Below are 19,691 nucleotides of genomic sequence, written 5' to 3'. Positions count from 1 at the left end.
TTTTGATGTGTGCATTTATTGCTATAAATTGGCCTCTGATCACTGCTTTTGCTGTGTCCCAAAGATTTTGGTATGTTGTGTTTTCATTCTCATTACTAACCACCCTTTAGGCCTGGAATAATAGTCAGGCACACGGGTGAACAGTTAGATCAGGGAGGTGCATTCCTTAGAACAATCAACCATGGGAGATCAAAAGGACAGCATTTATGCAGGAAGAAAGCTCAGAAGGCAGGAATGCATAAGAAATAAGGATACAGGAAAAGGTAACCATAGAGAAGAAGTGGGAAGAGCTAGCTAGCTGTTACATTGTGCAGATTACAATCAATGTCATGAAACAAAATACATACCAACTGTTGTATGGAAAATGAATTTGCTTTATAAACTTTCACACATATCACAATAAAAAGTTTTTTAAAAAAACTATTCTAGGGGAAAAAAAACTCCAGATTCAAACATGTTCTATAGACCCTTTTATTAAGTCTTAGGACAAAAGCAGAGACAGTCATCCATGATGAGGGAAACCATCAGCATATACACAGTACAAGAGGGTGAATCACAGTCATGGTGTTCATCATATTTGATAGAGTACAAAAGAAATCATCACAAAATCATGGCTGGTGGCAGGTCAGTTCATCACTGTCACAGGATGGGGGTGGGGGCACTACAGAAGCAGAGAAAGGACCATGATTGGTATATGTACACAACTTAAGATTACATAGTGTTATAGGATTGGTTATGTGGTGGCCAGGTTATGCTCTATGACTATTCGGCCCTAAATCATAGTCATAAGGTGGCTACAAGACAATACCAGGACTCCAACCTTTAACTTAAATTAGATAACACGTGGCTATTTTCAATAAGTCATTAAGGACATAGCCAGGCAAGTTGCCTAGTTCATTGTGTGAGCATAATCTACTTTCAACCACCCTCCTCCTGAGGGCAAACTGCCCTCTGGGTTTCCCAGGCACTTGTCTATACATGTTGTTGTTGTTGTTGTTTGCCGTCGAGTCGGCCCCAACTCATAGCGACCCCTCCTTGGGTTTCTGAGGCAGTATCACTACGGAAGTAGGATTGCCCAACCTTCCTTCCGAGGAGTGGCTGGTGGGTTTGAACCGCCAGCCGTCTGGTTAGCAGGCAAGTGTCTTAGCCACTATGCTACCAGAGCTCCCTGTCTATACATAGATGGTTGAATGATAAGAAAAAACCGAAATGGAGTCTAAACTTATGTAAGACTCAAAATGGAGTCAGGCCTCCCGTTGTAGACAGCAGCCTTCCATGAACCAAGTGCTTTAGAATTTAAGCTCTAATATAGAAATGAGGATGGCAAGATTTCAGCTCACATACTTAGGATATATTATCAAGAGGGCCCAGTTCCTCAAGATAGATATCATGCTTGGAAAAGTAAAGGGTCAGCAAAAAATAGGAAGAACTTCAATGAGATGGATTGACACAGTGGCTGTTACAATGGTTGAAGTATAGCAATGATTTTGAGGATGGTGCAGGACCAGGCGATGTTTCATTCTGTTGTACACAGGGTCACTATGAACTGGAACCAACTCTATGGCACTTAACAACAACCCCTTTCAGGGTCATAGACAAGGAATGTTAGGGACCTCATGTTTACAAGGGGATGTCCCAAACATTCTCCCATTTGCTCTTCTCAACAACAAATCTGCAATGCAGATACTCTTTTATAGATGTAGGAACAGTCACTAAAATCTTCCTCTCTTGAACACTAGCCTAATGCTTGTTTCCAATGCCTTAGCTCAGATGGCCAGCTCTTCTTACACCGATAACTGCAGTGGTCCCTTACCTGGCCCTCACTTACCCTCAATTCACTCTCCACACATAACCAGAGTGGCTTTTCTAAAACATATACCTGATCACATCATTCTCTTGCTTAAAACTCATAAATGGCTTTCCATTTCCTTTAGAACAAAGTCCAGATTCCTTAGAGAGCAGTGCCAAGTCCATCTCCACATGGTGGTTCTCACCTGCCCCTCTCCACTCTATTACTCACAAGCTCCACTTGCATGGCATTGTTCAGTCCTCTGCACATGGAGAGTCATGGCCCACCTTCAGGCTTTTGCAAGTACTATTCCTTTGGTCTGAAACACTCTTTCCTCTTTCCCCATCCTTTTACCTGGCTAACCCCTATTAAATAGATTGCCCAGTCTTCCTTCTGTGGAGTGGCTGGTAGGTTCCAACCACCAACCTCCTGGTTAGCAGTCAGATGCCTTAGGCACTATGCCACCAGAGCTCCTTAAGGATTAGCATAGATGTCCCTAATCCTGAAAAGCTTCCCTTACCCCTTAATCATAATGTAAAATGCCTGTAATAAGGCACATTTTGGGTGATTACCTAGTTTATAACTAATGCCCTCCGAGGCTATGCCTGAACTTACTTCTTTTGAAGACATCTCTTTTTCATGATATGAGATCAAATGGGAGCTGCCATCTTCTTCCATGAGCCCTGCTTTTTCAATGATGGGCACATGATCCAAGAAGGGCTCCTCATATTACCTTGCTTCTTGGGCCTCAGTGATTGGCCCAAGGTGTGAGCATCTGGCCCAAGTTGGGCCAATCATTGTCTTCTCAGAATTTTTCAAATTAACTGAAATGCTTTCCTCTTTGAAATGGGTAAATATGAAGCTGAGAGAATATAAGCCAGGAGTTTCTGGCCAAACTCACCAAAAGCACCTCCTCAAAACTCCAAGCTGGGTCCATTTGGGGAGATTCCTTCCTGACTAGGCCTTGCCAAAGCTAGGATCTGGATGTAGGGACAGTCAGGGAGGTGGGCTGAGTAATGGAACAAAGGCGAGAAACAAGATCTCTATGGCCACTCACCCTGAGCTCCTCTCAAGGCCCCAATCAAATAAAAGAGCTGATGCCTCTGCCCTCCACCATCCTCCTACTCCTGAATCCCTGTGGCCATGCCCCCTGCTTCTTCCCAGTTCTCTTATGCTTCATTGTGCTTGTTCTCTCGTGCCGCAGGCCTCAAACCCACTGTGGCAATCCCGGGGCTCCACCACTGTATCTTCAGGAGGCCGTTTTCGCTGCCCATCTTGCAGGCATGAGGTTGTCCTTGACCGACACGGTGTCTACGGCCTACAGCGAAACTTGCTAGTGGAGAACATTATTGACATTTACAAGCAGGAGTCATCCAGGTGAGCTGCAGGGGCTGTTGCCTCTCTAAAGGCCAGGGCCTAAGACACAACTAGGGAAACCATCTGGGCCAGGGAAGAGAAATTAAAACAATTAGTCTTTGGTATAGAGTGGAGGTGACTGGACCCAGACAAGGGGAGAGACTTGTCCTAGGTCACCTTCACCTCCATGGGGGATGGCAGTCCACCTGGAAGGTCCTTGCCCACACTCCATGATTTCCTTCTGGACTAGAGATTTGTCCTGGACCCACACCTTCTTTATCTATTCCCCAAACAAACAGCACTCCAGAAGGCACCTTTCTGCCTACCCAGAGTGGTGGAGGTGGGTGGAGGCTGAAGGGGAGGTGTTCATGGAGCCCTGCACTGTTGGATCCCACTTCCTCCCAGTCTGGCCTATGACCCGTCTGCCCCCCTGCCCTGTCCTCTCTAGGCCACTGAACTCTAAGGCTGAGCAGCACCTCATGTGTGAGGAGCATGAGGATGAGAAGATCAATATCTACTGCCTGAGCTGTGAAGTGCCCACCTGTTCTCTCTGCAAGGTCTTTGGAGCCCACAAGGACTGTGAGGTGGCCCCACTGCCCACCATTTATAAACGCCAGAAGGTATCAGGCAGGGAGGGAGAAGACATCATGGGGGAGGGCATAGCACAAGGTCTCAAACTTCGGCCATTTATTCTACTTGGTTTGAGGTCAGGTAAATGTGAGCTAAAGTCCCAATACTGTCCTTAACTCCATGTGTGACCTTGGGTAAGTTACTGACCTGCCTGACCCTTGTTTTTCTCATTTAGTAAAATGAGGATAAAAATATTTCTAAAATTTGTTGTGAGAATAAAATTATATTAATGGATGAGAACACTTAGCAAAGACTTCAGTATGGTGGATACTCTCATGGTCCTCTCACTATTACAAAACTAGATTCTGCCTAAAACACAATTTTAAAAATCACATTGGTAAGCATAAAAATCTCCAAATTTGAGGGAGGGTGGGAAAGAGCTGAAAACAGAATCCTGAGTGGTAAGCATAAGAAAGTCAGCATATCCCAGAGGGCAAATGTTTGCACTGTCCCTAAAAGAGAAAGACAGAGAGACAGAGAGACAGACTGTGTTTCAATACCCTTAAAAGGTGAGGGACCTGGACCTGAGACTCACAAGACTAAACTGAAATCCAGGAACTAAAGTGTTTTATTGTGACACCTGGCCTTTGACACACACCCACACCCACTCCCCCCCCCCATACAAACCAAACTCACTGCCATCAAGTTAATTCTGACTTATAGCAACCCTCTTTGGGTTTCCGAGGCAGTAAATCTTTACAGAAGTAGGTTGCCCAATCTTCCTTCTGTGGAATGGCTGGTGGGTTTGAACCACCAACCTACTGGTTAGCAGTCAAACGCCTTAGGCACTGCACCACCACAGCTACTTGCCTTTAACAAAAGCACCTACAAGTATACTCTGGAGGAAAACATCCTCATTTTAGGCCCTTGGGTTTTCCACAGAGTAAGATCAATAAAATACTAGCTCACAGTGAAAGATACATGAAGAAATGAGCTCCATGAGTAAAGTCAGAAGAAAGAAAATAGATTTAGACTCCCAAGGAATTCAGATACTGGAATTAGTGAAGAATAGAAAATCACTATGTATAAAATGCTTAAGAAAATTAAAAAAAAAAAGAAAGCAATAATAGGCTATTAAAAATGATCATGCCAATTTGACAAATAACCAAATAGAGCTTTTAGAGATGCAAATATAATTGTTGAAATAAAACACCCAAAGGAGTAATAAAATGACAGATTTCTCAAAAGAGAAAATTAATGAACAGGAGCATAGGACTGAAAAAAATTATCCAGAATGCAGCACTGAGAGATGAGAAAGAAGGTCTAACATATGTCTAATCAGAGTCCCAGAATGAGAGAATTAAGGAATGGAGAAGAGGGAACAGTGTCCGAAAAGATAATGGCTAAGAAATTTCGAGAACTGATGAAAGACATAAATCTACAGGTAAAGCACCTAGCAGTGTCTGGCTTATAGTGGATATTTGGAGAATGTCTACTCCTTCATCATTTGGTTATCAAGGGCTTCTCTCCACCCCTTCCAGAATTCATAGGAGATGCTTCCACACTTCTTGGATATTTCCATGTCCCCTAGATCTCTGTAATAGCTGCCTTTCAGATGCTCTTATGGTGTGGTGGAGGGCGGGAGTCCTCTGCTGGGCAGCCCTGGCTGGGGCAAGAAAGGTGCAGCCCTAGGCCAGGTCCTCCAGCTCTGAGTGCTGGCCTATGTGTGGCAGAGTGAACTCAGTGATGGCATCGCGATGCTGGTGGCAGGCAATGACCGTGTGCAAGCAGTGATCACGCAGATGGAGGAAGTGTGCCAGACCATTGAGGTGAGCCTGGGCCAGAAGGGAGGAGACCCTGGGCTCCCAAGAGAATTGCTCCTTTCTGCCCTTCTCTAACTCTCACTGGCTAGAGTGTTTCTGGGCTCCTAGAGATAGGCCACACAAGTAGCTGGATCTGCTTAGCCAAGCTGCTTGGTTTGACTCCCAGCTCTGCCACTCACTGGTGCTGTGACTTTGGTGCAGTTACTTAACTTCTCTGTGCTTTGGTTTTGTTGGTTTTTACTGTATGAAACAGTGGTCATGATAATGCTATAGTATTTACCTCATTGGTTCTTTGTGAGATCTTTTAGGTAAGCTACTTTCTAAAACTGTGTTATAATTATTAATGAAAAGATCTGAAAATCAGCAGCCCTTGTTTGAATTCTGGCTCTGCCACTAAATCGTAGTGTGCCGTGGACAAGTCACTTTCTTCTTGGCTCTACGTGACTTGCATTAAGTGGAGAGCTGGACAAGTAAGGGAGAGACTCTCTCAGCTGTGGGGTCTCAGCCATACCTCCCCTCATCCTTGCTTCCCGTATTCCAGGACAACAGCCGAAGGCAGAAGCAATTGCTAAACCAGAGGTTTGAGACCCTGTGCGCGGTGCTGGAGGAGCGCAAGGGCGAGCTGCTGCAGGCGTTGGCCAAGGAGCAGGAGGAGAAGCTGCAGCGTGTCCGCGGCCTCATCCGCCAGTATGGAGACCACCTGGAGGCCTCCTCGAAGCTCGTGGAGTCCGCCATCCAGTCCATGGAGGAGCCGCAGATGGCGCTTTACCTCCAGGTGGGCCTTTGGGGGAGGTCGGCAGCGCCGCCTCGTGGCTAGAATTGGGGGCCTTGCGATCTGGAGACCAGGGTTCTAGTCTCGTCTCTCACCCCCATTTGTCCCACGACAAAGTCACCCCTTTGAGTCTGAAAATGGGATATACATCCCTCCTCCCCAGCAGCAGGGAATCAGAAACAGAACTTTGCAGGGGGCAGCGCGGTGCTTACTCTTACCTCCTTTTCTTCCCTGCAGCAGGCCAAGGAGCTGATCAATAAGTGAGTAGGCGGAGCGGGAAGGGAAAGAAAGGGGTGAAGAAGGGCCAGGAGGGCCCCACTGGCAAGGAGGGGTTCAGGGTGCTCGAGTGTTTCCAGCTGAGCTCCTGTGGCTGCTGCAGGGTCGGGACAATGTCGAAGGTAGAGCTGGCAGGGCGGCCGGAGCCGGGTTATGAGAGCATGGAGCAGTTCACCGTGAGCGTGGAGCACGTGGCGGAAATGTTGAGAACCATCGACTTCCAACCGGGTAAGGGAGCCAGGGAGGTAGGTAGGGAGTGGCCGATAATGGGACTAGGCGTCCGGGTGGGTGGGGGTGGCGTGGGGGGGGGTGGGGCATAACAACTAGGAAAGCAGTGAGTCCACCTCACCCGGGCTTCCTTCCGCCCAGGCGCTTCAGGGGAGGAAGAGGATGAGGAAGTAGTGTTGGACGGGGAAGAGGGCAGCGCGGCGCCAGAGGAAGAGCGGCTGGACCGGGCGGACAGTGAGTGTGGCCCGAGGGGTATGGGGGCAGGACCTGGCACGAACACACCAGACTCCTCCTGTGATTGCGCTCCCGACGCCATCAGGGGTTGCTTGGAGCAACCACTCATTTTAAGTGCCACCCTACCCCCGAACCCGAAAGGAGTGCCCCCGGCGCGCACGCAAAAGTACACTTTCTTTCCCACACGCCATTCTACTGGGGGTTTGGGAGACCCGGTTGGGACTGCAAGTCCGGGAGAAACCTACATGGCTGGAGGAAGGGAGTGAACTGGGGTTCCAAGTTGCCTCGATCCTTTGGAGCACCCACCCACTCAGCTTCTTTTCCCAGGCACAGGCCTGCACTGACCCGATCCCTGTTGCGGATTCTGGCACTCGGGTGGCAGTGGCGGAGGATCTGTGCAGAGACCACCGTGTCACCCAGCTCAGCGCTTCGCGGGGAGGAGGCTCAATAAAAGACTTCTGCGTCCCAGACCCGCATTTCCTTTCATCGCCCACTCCCTCAGCATTCGCTTCGAAAGCGACCCCACCACCATCCTGCCCTTTCCCCAAAGTGGGACCATTGGGAACAGAGGTGGCACTGGGCACCTCTTTGATGTCAGGCGCGGGCTTAGGTGCACAGAGCCTGGGAGAGGGTCAGGGTGGTGCGGTGGCGCTGGAACTTCTGAGTTCCTGGAAGTATTGGGGGCAGTGCAGACCACAGTGATCTGGCTGAAAGCCCACCTGCAGTATTTAGTTCCATCACACCGCCTGGGAAGTCCCACTTTCCCATAGGGTCCCACCCGGCTGAGGTTCCCCACGCCACCATAACAGAAGCCAAAGGCTCTTCAGTACTTTTATTAAAAAATAGTAACGCAGACAGTGATTAGAGTATCCCTGGGCCACTCAATCCGCGTGGGACTGGGTCAGTTCCTGTCTCACACGTCCCAGCCCTAGGGGTGAAGGATGGGGTCAAGGTTCTCGTGACCCCTGTTCGGAATGCTCACTTGCCCACCGAATCGAATATAATTCGGTTCTGCTCGGCGCGCTCCCGCTGACTCTGAGTCCGCGCCAGCTCCAGCAGGGTCCGCAGCAGGTGAAAGGTGAGGTCAATGGACAGCGCGGGGTCGTCCCGACGCAGCCGCTCTCCCGCTGTCCCGGATCCCCATCGACCCAGCCCCACGCGGTGCGGGAAGCGCTCCGCCAGCAGCAAGAGCAGCGCGCCGGCCCCACCGCTCTGGCCCCGCGTGCCGGGGCTCCATCGCAGATTCGGGTCCTGGACCCCGGCTGCCACCGCCTCCTGGCTCCAGCGGCTGCTCCCCGGCTGCAGCAGTGCCAGGAGCAGCAGCGCCGCCAGCAGCGCCGCGCATCCCGCCTGCCTCATGGTGCCGCCGGCCCTGGACACACAGGGGCAGTGCAGGGTGAGGAGCGCCTGGGGCAGCCAGAGGGGGCGCCACTCCCCTCCCGCAACACGGTTGGCACCCCCGCTAGAACCCTCGGGCTAAAAGCTCGGCGCCCACAGCCTTCCCTCCAGCCCCAGTCCTGTCCCATGCCCCCTTCCTCCCTCCCTCTCGGCAGTGGCGGTGGATGAACTGAACGCAGTCCTGGTGCTGAGGGAATGTGGGCAGATGCTCCGAACCACTCACAGGTTGTTGCAGACGCAGACCGTTTGTACGGTGCAAGACGGAGCTCCAGTCTCTGTCCCTCAGGGCGGGCTGTGGGCACCTTGGGAAAAACGGGGTCTGTCCTGGGACCGCCGCCAGCCTTATATAGAGCCTGGACAGCTCCAACTGACGTCAGCCAAGAACATGAACTGATTGTAGAAGCAATGACGGCCGCTGCTTGAGTCCGGCGGGTCGTTAGCCCCTGGAGAGGCGTGCCTCGGAAGCACAGGGATGCAGTACAGGACTTGGGAGAGCGAGAAGTCAGCTAGAGCGGAGATCACCCTGGGACATACAACAGCCCTTCGCCCTGCTTAGCACAGTCAGCAACGACTAGGACCCGACACCAGACCAGACTAGCTGGGGAGATGCATCTTCTCCAGCACACAAAAGGGAGGCGGGACCTCGGGGCTATGCACAGTGCTGATCCTGTCCTCCCCCTCCAGAAGGGGCCTGAGGCATTGGGAGCTTGCCATGATGCTCAGCACTCAGTCCCTAGCCCCAGCTATCAGTTTAAAAAATTCAGGCAATCAAGAGTGCCTGACTGACAGCTATGGCGATGGGACCCAGCCAGAAGAGGCTTAGGCAACTGGTCTGCTGCAGCTAAAGCCTGCAGAATTCTTGATCTTCCAGTCCCAGAATCTAAATTCTAGGGCTGCCAGACTGAGGCACCATACAAGAGAGTCCCTGACCTCAGAGTGCTTTTAGACCACAAACAAAAGAACAACAACAAAATAGCCCATCTATTTCTGAGTTTGCCCAAAGTGGTAACTGAGCCAAGTTTAATTCAGGAACCAAAACAGCAGTTATAACATTTGACTTTCATGTTAAGATCACTGGATAGAAGGAAATGTGAGTTCAAGTTTCTACTTTGCTACTAGCTCATGATGTGACAGGTTATGTCACTTCTATGGGACTCACTGTCCTCATCTGTAAAAGACTGGACTTGGTGATCTCTAGAAATTTTGACCCCCCAATACTTTTCTAGGAGCTCTGGTAGCATAGTGCCTAAGGCATTTGACTGCTAACCAGAAGGCTGGCGGTTCAAACCCACCAGCCACTCCCTGGGAAGAAGGTTGGGCAATCTACTTCCATAGTGATACTGCCTCAGAAACCCAAGGAGAGGTCGCCGAGTTGGGTCCGACTCGATGGCAAATGACAATAGTTTTCTGGTTAGCCTTACTGAACTCTGCAGGTCCCAGTTACATACTTAAGAACATATTCACAGGGTTGGTGGGGTCCCCAAATAGCTGGAGCTACACTAGGGCTGTGTATACAGAGTGGGGAGGAGTGACATTTTCTGGGATATAAGTGTAAACTAAAGATGACAAACAAGATCAACACAGTTAAATATTTGTGGAGGGCCTATTATGTGGTGGGTATAAGACCATTATAAAGGTCTTTGTGATTTCAAAAGGAGTCAGTTTACATTTTAAAGTGAAATGGGCCATTTCAGAATGCAAATCCCATCAAGTTCTGACCAGCAACCCCACCCCGTGAAGGCCTAGAGGAGGTGGTCTGACCCATTCCAGGGTTAAGATACATCACTGTAAGGCAGAAACAATGGAGTGTGGCAGGCTCAGAGCTGATGTGCCTTCCAGGACAGGTAGGTGTTCCAGATAACAGCAACACACTGGACAACAGCCAACCTACGGAACACGAATGGTATCATGGAGAAGAGGATGAATAAGGAGGAAGTGAGGGGTATAAAGATGGGAAAAGAAATTGAAAATACAAAAGGAAAAGGAGGGGTTATCTCCAACAAATTCCAGAGTTTAGGTGTCTTTCCTTTAGCCCCTCATGAAGTGACTGTGTGGCTCAGACCAGAGAACTACCAGCTCAGAGCTCTTTCCTCTCTGACAACTGCCTCAAAGGTTAAATACCTTCAACAGCTATCTTGCCATGAATGGCTCTATTATTCACACCTGTCCAGGTCCCTTCTAAATAACATTTATCTGTCTTATACCAGCTGAGATGTCATACTCCACAAATGTACTGCCTGCCACATAGAATAACACTCCCTTGTTTTAAACTTACCTTGCTCAAGTTTCAAAGAATGTTGCCAGGGATTCTGATGGTTAGAATTTGATTAATAAATCTGTATTCTATTGAGTTAGGCTAGTCATGTATATGAATAGCTTCATATTTTTTCCAGTTCCCAAAGCCCCCTCACCTCCAATCATTTTAACTACTCATCTTTAGTTCTACTCTTACTTTTTATTGTGGTCCAGCAATTTTATTAGGTTAAATAAACTTTGCAGTAGACTAACCTGACCAAGTTCCTACTCGGCTTTTGGGTCGACCTTTCTGCCTAACCAAGGCTGCAGCACCTCAGGCAATGTCCCTAAAGATATGCCATCAAAGATGGAGAATTCAGGTGGGATGGAGGCAAGGGTTGTGGAAGCAGGATCCTCCCTGGGAAGGGCAGCAGGTGGGACCCTCTGGGCCAGTTTCTGCCACGGGGAAGATGTTTGGGATTCTGAGGAGCTCGGATCAGGACAGAGTGTTCTGGTTGCGGGTATAAGGTAGCCCAAGTTGAAATGAGGATAATTTCTCTCTAACGGTCCGTTTTTTTGTCCATAATAAGAAGGGTGGGGTAGAGCTCTGTCCTACCTGTAATGAAGGGGGACCAGGTAGAAGTTGGCTAACTGCACAGCAGGCCAGAGCTACAAGAGAGAAGGGAAAGGTTGGGTGGCTGCTTTTATCACCTGACCCCCAGACTCACTGCCTTGCCTGACCTCACCCCAACTTCTGCACACAAGAAAAAGGTGAACAATTAGGTGAGTCCTCCCCTAAGTAGTGCCCACCCTGGGAATGAGAGTATTCTTCACTGAGGGATTTCTATGCCAGGAGTACCCCCATCCCTAGGCATTTCTGGACTTAAGGAAGCAGGACACAGGCAGTTGAGGCATCAGCTCTTACATAGTAGTTGGTGATGAGGGCATCGGGATAATCCTGAGAAGACAGAGAAAGAATAAATGAACACTTCCACTTTCAAGCAGCTCCCACCTCCCAGTCTGAATATCACACAAAGATGCCAGTTCAAAGAACACACCTGGCCACACTCTCTTCAGCGCCTCCAGTCCAGAGCCTAGGGTTTTCCCTGTTCTTCTATTTTTCTTATCCCCATGAAGCCTGCCTCATGCCCCTGACACTGCCAGCCTGCAAGCAGACTTCCCCACACCTGCCCAGCTCACCCGCTGTAGTTTGGCCCAATTGTCCCGGGCTGAGAGTCCATTGAGTGTCCCTACCAGTGGGAGGAAACAGCCTAGAAAACATGGGGCAAAACCCCCCTAAAGAAGAGAAATTAAAGCTCTATGAGCATGGACTTTAGAAACAAATATCTCTAAGTCCCTACTTTCCCCCAACACAGCTCACTCTTCCAGCTCCCTTTTCCTTCTGCTCACCTGATCCAGTAACATCTTCTTTAGTGCATCTACCTTGGTGGTGCCGGGGATGATCCGATCCAAAACCCTGTACCAGCCTCCTACTACAGGGCCCTGAAAGTTAACCCCAGATGGAAGGATTAGGATGCGGTATGGAGAGAACTTGTTTTTTTTTTTTAATTTTTATTGTGATTTGGGTGAAAGTTTAAAGAGTAAATTCATTTTCTATACAGCAGTTCATGGGATCTCTGGTAGCATAGTGTCTAAGGCACTTGACTGCTAACCAGAAGGCTGGTGGTTCAAACCCACCAGCCACTCCTCGGAAGGAAGATAGGGCAATCTACTTCCGTAGTGATACTGCCTCGGAAACCCGAGGAGGGGTCGCTATGAGTCGGGTCCAACTCGATGGCACGTAACAACAACAACATACAGCAGTTCATACACATTTTGTTTCATGATGACTGCAATTCCCTAGTGTTAACAGCTCTCTTCCCACTTCTTCCCAGTTGTTACCTCTTCCCTGTGTCCTTCCCTCCCATGTATTCCCAGCCCCCTGAGCTGCCTCCCAGTAAAAATACAGCCCTTCTGTTCTCCCACAACTAATTGCTCCAAAGAGTTTATCTACCTGATGTAAATGTTTAGCCCATATACCTGTTTGGCTGGAAGCCATACGAGTGAGCTCAACTCCAGACCTGAAGGGTAGCTAGAGGCATAGTCTTGGGGATCTCACCAGGCTATATCAGACCAGCAAACCTGATCTTTTTTTTTATGATTTTGAGTTTTGTTCCACATTGTTCTCCCACTCTATCCAGGATCTCCTGTACCGATCCCCTTCCAAGTGGTTGATCTAGAGAACCTGGCTTTTAAATCACAAATCTCTTCCACCAAAAATTAGCAACAAATTAGCAGAGCCCTACGCAAAATGAGGAAAGCAAGTGGCTTAGGTATGAAAGAGAGGCCAAGGGCAACCAAGGGATGACATGGAAAGACCACTGTCCAAGTCCACTGACAGCCCTGCACAGGCAGAACTTACCACAAAGCCACAGCCCAGAGTTACCATGGTTAGGGTCCGGCTGGCCTGGTGTTCCCGCAGACCCCGATTCTCCACCAGCTGCTGTGAGATAACATCACCCAGGCCCATCAGGGACCCTGTGCAGGGGACACAGGTGTTGTAAGGACATATCCCAAAGATGGAAGTGTTTCCTAATAGTTCTCACTGAGCTTCCATTCCAGGAGGGAAGCAAGTCTGCTGGCTGAATGAGGCTCTTATGATTTGTACTCTGAGCCCAAGGGCAAATGTCCTATCCTTTCTTGCTGCCTGAAGGCTCTCTCAAAGGAAGGTGACACCTCATTTGGGTCCTGCTAGAAACTGGGATGAGCAGGCCTTGAGCAGACCAGGGCCCAAGAGCTCTTCATTGTAAAAGGAGTCAGATTCAGAAACTGTAGACAGAGGAAGGAGAATCCAAGGCCCCAGACTTTCAGAATTGGAAAGGGCCTTATAGGGAATTTCATCCAAACTCCTTATTTACAAGTATAGAAATCAAGGTCCAGAACCTCACACAACCAGTAAGTGACAGAGCCAGGGCAAGAACCAGTGGCTTGATTCCTAGACAGGGTCTTTTCCAGGACCCCACACTATGAATAAATCATGTGCAAGATTGACAGAAATCCTGTTTCCCACCCTCACCCCCACCCCAATCCAAGACCCTGACAATGTCCTTCACTTTGGTCTTGGGTCTCTATTTGTAGAGAACAGCAAGAATAACTTGTTTTCTAAAACACAGGTGCTCAAACAGCCCCAGGCAGGAAGATGACTGGTTGAGCTGCTAACAGTCTCCCCCAAGAGAGTCCTGACCACCTCTTAGGGATAATCAGCTAAACCCAGACTTCCCTATTCACAACCTCAGATGGAGCTGGCAATGGATATCATAGCTATTGCCCCATAGGCCTCGCACCCGCTTGCCCTCCCTTTGCCTGCAGATCCTCAGCTCCAAACAGCCATAGTCAGACACCCACACCCAGAAACCAGGACCGAAATCACTATTTACAGAGCCCCTCATCAGTTGTGGTGGTGTGATGGGTTTCTAGCAAATACACTTAGGAGGCCACTTGGAGAGTGACCATATGATCTCCAGCTCACCTGTCTATCTCACTGAGTAATGAGAGTGCCCCTTCAGCCCATTAGCCACCATGTCTCTGTGCCCTCAATTAGCACTGGGCAAACACATCCTTCAGCCTCATTCCTTGGCAGGGGCTGGCTCTGACGTCCGGGCTGGCTGCACACTCACTGCTCTGCTCTTCCCCCGCATCCTCTTCACAGCCTTGCCCCTGAGCCACCTAGTCAGAGGTGGCTGGGTAAGGCTGGGAGGCAGGGCTGAGGCTGGGGCTGGAGCACCCATAGGTGACCTGGGCTGCTGCCTCAGCTGCTGGCACTCCCAGCATGGAGCAATTCTGAGCCACCCCAGCACCCCCATCAAGGCAGCCCCGAACCTCTCAAAGTGGTAGAAGTTCTTCCTATAACATTGCTAGGCATGACCTCCTAGAGGGTAGGGTAGGATCCCAGACATTGTTGTTCTTGTATCCCCCACCACACCTAACCCAACCTCTGGTAGGTGCTCAAAAAACAAAGGAAAAACGTCAAACAGACCATCCCAATGACCAGGACTGTTCTGGGAAGGGGTATGGAGAACTCTAAGTCAAGCCCAAAGGACCACATGTCACACTTAAGGTGTGATGACCATGTGGAACTTGAAGGCTGGCCCCCCTACCCCCACTCTGCACAGTTAGCACTTAATCCCCTATCCGCCTTCTCACAATCTGGGGTGACCAGTGCTTCTCAGACAGATGAGAGAGATGTGTAGCCACGTATAAGAAGGGATGGCCCTGAGAAGGGTGGGGGATGATGGAAAAGAAAAGGCAGTTACTTTCTAAATGAGGGTACCAGCAGTATGACCATCTCCTTTGGGAAGAAGTTTACAGTTTATAAAGGGCTCTAACACATTCAATCTTCACAAAAGGTCTGGGAGGTAGGTTTAATTAATGATAAGGAAGCAGAGAGATGAGGTGACTTGGTTTAGAGTGGAGTTGGGACCTGAACCCAGGCCTTCACTACAGAAGGAAGGAGGCCAGGCTATTCCAGGCACAAGTTATACAGGTTCAGAAGCCAGTGGGCCAAGAGGTTTCTGTGGCTACTACTTTACGCAGGGTGGGGGTAGGGGTGGGGGTTCCTGCCCAAACAAGGCCCACAGGGCCTGCAAAGCAAAGGCACTTCCTGGACTAACGCACTTCCTTTTACTCCCTAGAATGCATTCGCCTCTGTTCTCTGTCACCTTGTAGGGAGGACAAAAACAAACCAAACTTACTACCATCGAGTCAATTCTGACTCATAGTGACCCCCACTGGGTTTCCAAGGCTATAAATCTTTACAGAAGCACACTGCTTCAGCTTTCTTCTGTGGAGTAGCTGTTGGGTTCAAACCACCGACCTTTTGGTTAGCAGCCAAATGCCATAACCACTACACCACCAGAGCTCTTTGTAGGGAGGACAGGCACCAATATTCTCCAATTGACTAGGAAAGAAAGAGTCACAAGGAGAGGTGTGTGTTTTCACTTTTCATGGCTTGTCAGCAGTCACATGGCAAGAGATAAAGGCAGACTGGAATGAAAACCCAAGCCACTGATTTCCAGCCCCATAGTCTTGGAAGCCCCCGTCTTTGAGAGAAAGTTGGATTCTAGAGCCCCCAAACCATGTCCCTAAGCTTGATGACTCCAAAGTGATGGGGCACAGGGAGAAGTGAGTAGGGGTGTGTAGCTCTGCCATCCCTGCTGGTTCTGTTCATTTCAGATGGAGCAGTGTCCAAAGTGGAAGTAGTACACACTGGAAGAAGTGCAGCCAGAATGCTCCTTGGAGGCGAGAATGGCCAGACTTCGTCTCACCTACTTTGGTCATGTTGCCAGAAGGGACCATTCCCTGGAGAAGGATGTCATGCTTGGTAAGGTGGAGGGTCGATGAAGGAGGGGAAGACCTTCAATGAGATGGACTGACATAGCGGCTACGACGATGGGTTCAAGTATAGCAAGGATCGCAGAGCTGGCCCAGGACTGGGCAGTGTATGGTTCTGCTGTGCATAGGGCCGCTATGACATGGAGACGACTCGACGGCACCTAACAACAGTAACAACAGTGCCCAAAAGTTCCTCTTGCGCCCACAGATGATCAGGCCCCATGGGCTTTCTAAGACTTCGGTCCAAACATAGAGCAAGGCCTGCATTATTGGCCCAAGTGATCCTTTGAGCATGAAGGGCTCATATATTCAGATTCCTCATCCCACTTTCTCCAACTGAAAGCCCAAACAGACCCAAACCACCCAGCCTCTGGAGTCTTCCTGGACATATTTGGTTAGTGTGGGTTGTCTAATGCTCTGACCTGGGGATTTGGCTGGCTTTGGGGGGCTGGGGCAGGAGGCCTACACAGTAACCAGGACCCTGGCAGGGCAGGGCAAGGGGCTGCCAGGTAGTGATGCCCCAATGCTGGGCACTGAGCCCAGTAGGCAGACACTGGCGCGGTGTGACATCATGCCCCTGGGTAGGTGCCAGTTCTCATGCCGTCACTCACCACCAGATACAGGGGAACAGAGGGTATGTGGAGCCTGTCTCTGAGCACAGATCTTTTTGGAACCAACCCCTGCCCACTAGTGGAAAAGCCCCAGCTCCCACACTCTCTTCCCAGGCATGGGTGGGAGTAAATTCCCTAGTTCCCTTATTTGTTCCTCTCTTGACTTTTGTGTGTGGAGTCTTATACTTGAGAAAGTAAAGCATTAACGGAAGATGAGAAGGCAGAGATGCAGAAGTGGCTTCTTGAGATGAGGAGCAGGAAGTGTGTCCGGAAGTGGTGTCTTGAAATGAGGAGCAGAAATTGTGTCCTTGAATACAGGAGGCCTAGGTGGCCAGGTATAGCTCCTAGCATGAGGCCAGCTGTGCTGCCAACTCATTCCTCCCCGATTAAAAGGCTGCCTGGGACGGGGGCTTGGTCTAGCACAGACCCCAGACGGAGCTGACCTAGCAGTGAGGGGAGAAAGGGAGTTCTCTGAAATTCACACTACCCCTTGGGTCTGACACCTGCTCTTCATTCTTGGCCTGATCCTGTCTACTTCAAGAAAATAAGACAAAATAGATGCTTCTGAAGCTTGTTGAGTATTTAACTCCAGGCCAACTGGGGCCATACTGAGCACTCGGAGGCCCAAGAGTCTTAAGCATAAGGCAGTGCAGCAGGGGGTAACTTATGTCCACTGCCAGCTCTACCACGGTCCATGCGAGACCTCAGTGCACATCAACCCCCCTTGCCTAGTTCCCTTTTGTAATATGGATTGTTCTGTTCTGCACTGGATGGCCTCTAATGCTTATTGAGCTCTCACATCTGGCAATCAGATTCCAGGGAGACCAGTAACTGCAGGAGCTCATGTCTCCCCAAAGCAGGACTGAGTAGTCTAAGATGGATAGAACAAGGCCCTGGGTCCATTGGAGACTGAAAGAGCCCTCAAGAAAGGAAGATAAGATTGACTCATACTCTCTAAAAACAGACAGCAGACTCTCCACCAGGTTCCCTGTTCCTGATTCTGGCTCGGCCAAATTGGGTGTATCAGACACTTCTTATGAACTATTTCAGATCTTCTTGATTTCACCTATCTCTTACTTCAACTACTACTGCAGTTCAACTTGAGAGATCCCTGTCTCAGGCCTATGCCACACCTGGGGCCTCGCTGTTGATGCCTTACCTGGGGACACCACAGCAGTTCCACCAGTGCCTATGGATATGCCACCTGGAAGTGCATTTTGATACCCTGAGTTACCATCCCATGGGGTGAACCTTTGACCAACGTGGGATGGGAATCAGTGAATAAAGGGTTCTCCTTTTTTCCCTGCAGATAGATACCCCTAAGATGCATTTCAAAGAGCTTCTCTGACAGTCCAAGAGACTGAACAACCAGTTGGCCTTAGCAATGGCCAATATGATAATGCATCCTCTAGCTCAGACAGGCCAGAACCGCAGTTCAGCCACAGATCTGCATTTGAGCCCCTTGGAGCTCCATCTCCTGCCCTCATCAGCTGCTGATCCCTGGCAATAGGGAAACACAGGGACTATCCCTCCTTCCCTCCCTCCTTCTCTATTCCTGATGGCCACGAGGGGACCTTCCTCCTGGCAGTCACTGGCCCTGAGGGAATCTGAGGCTGGGCAAAGGGCCCAGTCTGTCAGTTCCCATCACAACCACACAGTCCAGCATGAGTCACCACACACGCAGCCAGGTGAGTCATGCAGGCTGACGGACACTCTGAGGACAGGATATGGGGTGGCTGGGCACAGGAGGCTGGAGAGGGACCCAAAGAGGGGTAAAAGAGTCCATCCCCTGGCCAGTCACCCAGTGAAGGATCTTGCGCTGATGTAGGGCTATTCTAGTAACAGATCTCTGTTCTACCCTGGCTTTCAGTAGCCTCCCACCTTTGCAGTCCCCCTCCCCAGAAGCCCAAGGTCCTCGCTAGAATCCCGCTCCCTTCCTTTAAACACAAGCTAGACTCCATCTTCATCTGACCACTCCTTGCACTGATCTAATGGTACAGACCTTCTAATGTTTCCCCCAATAAAATCTATTTATCCCTGGGCCAGGGCCTCGTAGGTTAGCTAACCTGCTAAACTGGAGATGTTAGCAAACGCAGCTAAGTCACTGGGTTCTTTGCTAGTTTGCTATTCAGTGAATTTGGAGTAAAAAACAACCATGGTTAGAATATTATTTGGAATACATAAACAGACGATAAAACTAAGAAAAGCAAGCACTACATAAACAAAACTCAGGAACATGGTTACCTCTTGAGGTGTATGAATTAGGGACATGCTCAAGGGGTCTCAAAACTTGGTACAGATAAAGAGGTGTTTAATACTATTTAAACTGTATATACATGTCTTAATCTTTTTTTTTTTTTGTATATTAAGATATATTCACAATAAGGAGCTCTCTCTGGTAGTGTAGTGGATAAGGCATTTGGCTGCTAACCAGGTCAGAGATTCAAACCCACCAGCCACTCTGTGGAAGGATGATGGGGCAATCTACTTTCGGAAAGATTTACAGCCTCAGAAACCCAATGGGGGTCAAAATACCAAGGAAAAGAAATTGGGATAACAGTCCTGATTTCAGCACTAACTAGCTATGTGATCTAAGGTGGAGACAAGTAATCCTAGTTGACAGACTTTTCCCAGGACCCTGCAAGATAATGTGTGAAAGTGCTTTGCCCACTGTAAAATGTTAGAGGAGTGCTCGTTATTGTTAATCTTTTAAGTTGGGGCAATGCCTATCTATTCTCAACTTTTTGAGGACTTTCAGATTCTATTTCACAGCTAGGCCAACTGAGTAAACCCTTTCCCTTAAGACAGCCTTGAGAACCTTACCCTCCAAAAGACTGGGAATGAGGGACACCCAACCCTTAAAGGAATGAGCAAGTATAGTGGCACCAGGCTCTGTCTCCCAAATCAGCCTGCTCTGGTCCCACTCTGGGACACTCACCAGCTGTGAGGACCTGTACCTTCCACGGGTGAGCAGCCAGGGCCCGCTGGTATGCCCGCCAGAGTGCCAT

The 19,691-nt window shown here is 49.5% G+C and overlaps 3 protein-coding genes across 3 annotated transcripts in view; 1 reads left to right on the top strand and 2 right to left on the bottom strand.

The window, feature by feature from the left end:
- Positions 1–7,392, top strand: part of TRIM54 (tripartite motif containing 54) — a 70,541-nt gene extending 63,149 nt beyond the window's left edge. The window contains exons 2-9 of the mRNA XM_042780683.1: positions 2,994–3,166; positions 3,594–3,765; positions 5,449–5,544; positions 6,080–6,313; positions 6,548–6,570; positions 6,690–6,814; positions 6,956–7,048; positions 7,376–7,392. Coding sequence (XP_042636617.1) covers positions 2,994–3,166; positions 3,594–3,765; positions 5,449–5,544; positions 6,080–6,313; positions 6,548–6,570; positions 6,690–6,814; positions 6,956–7,048; positions 7,376–7,392 — 933 coding nt within the window. The remainder of the gene's footprint in view (positions 1–2,993; positions 3,167–3,593; positions 3,766–5,448; positions 5,545–6,079; positions 6,314–6,547; positions 6,571–6,689; positions 6,815–6,955; positions 7,049–7,375) is intronic.
- A 634-nt stretch (positions 7,393–8,026) lies between these two features.
- Positions 8,027–8,407, bottom strand: UCN (urocortin). Its single transcript, XM_007938851.1, has one exon. It carries the CDS (start codon positions 8,405–8,407, stop codon positions 8,027–8,029), a length of 381 nt encoding a protein of 126 aa, XP_007937042.1.
- A 1,856-nt stretch (positions 8,408–10,263) lies between these two features.
- Positions 10,264–19,691, bottom strand: MPV17 (mitochondrial inner membrane protein MPV17). Its single transcript, XM_007938850.2, has 7 exons — positions 19,622–19,691; positions 13,104–13,219; positions 12,092–12,184; positions 11,882–11,977; positions 11,607–11,639; positions 11,298–11,350; positions 10,264–10,333 (listed from the first exon to the last, which is right to left on the bottom strand). Exons 1-7 carry the CDS (start codon positions 19,689–19,691, stop codon positions 10,264–10,266), a joined length of 531 nt encoding a protein of 176 aa, XP_007937041.1.

This window comes from Orycteropus afer, unplaced genomic scaffold (assembly GCF_000298275.1).
Source record: "Orycteropus afer afer isolate SDZICR_OR568_19922 unplaced genomic scaffold, OryAfe1.0 scaffold00054, whole genome shotgun sequence".
NCBI lineage: Eukaryota > Metazoa > Chordata > Mammalia > Tubulidentata > Orycteropodidae > Orycteropus > Orycteropus afer.
The sequence above is the reverse complement of the archived record's forward strand: the minus strand, read 5'-3'. Positions and strand labels throughout refer to the sequence as shown.

Excerpts from the sequence above, each read along its gene's own strand:
- UCN (XM_007938851.1), bottom strand. The coding sequence starts at position 8,407 with ATGAGGCAGGCGGGATGCGCGGCGCTGCTGGCGGCGCTGCTGCTCCTG.
- MPV17 (XM_007938850.2), bottom strand. The coding sequence starts at position 19,691 with ATGGCACTCTGGCGGGCATACCAGCGGGCCCTGGCTGCTCACCCGTGG. Across the intron at positions 13,220-19,621 it reads GGTACAGGTCCTCACAGCTG|GGTCCCTGATGGGCCTGGGT; the intron begins GTGAGTGTCCCA and ends TCCCCTGCACAG. Across the intron at positions 10,334-11,297 it reads CTGGTCCCCCTTCATTACAG|GTTGGCTGTTGTCCAGTGTG; the intron begins GTAGGACAGAGC and ends CGTGTTCCGTAG.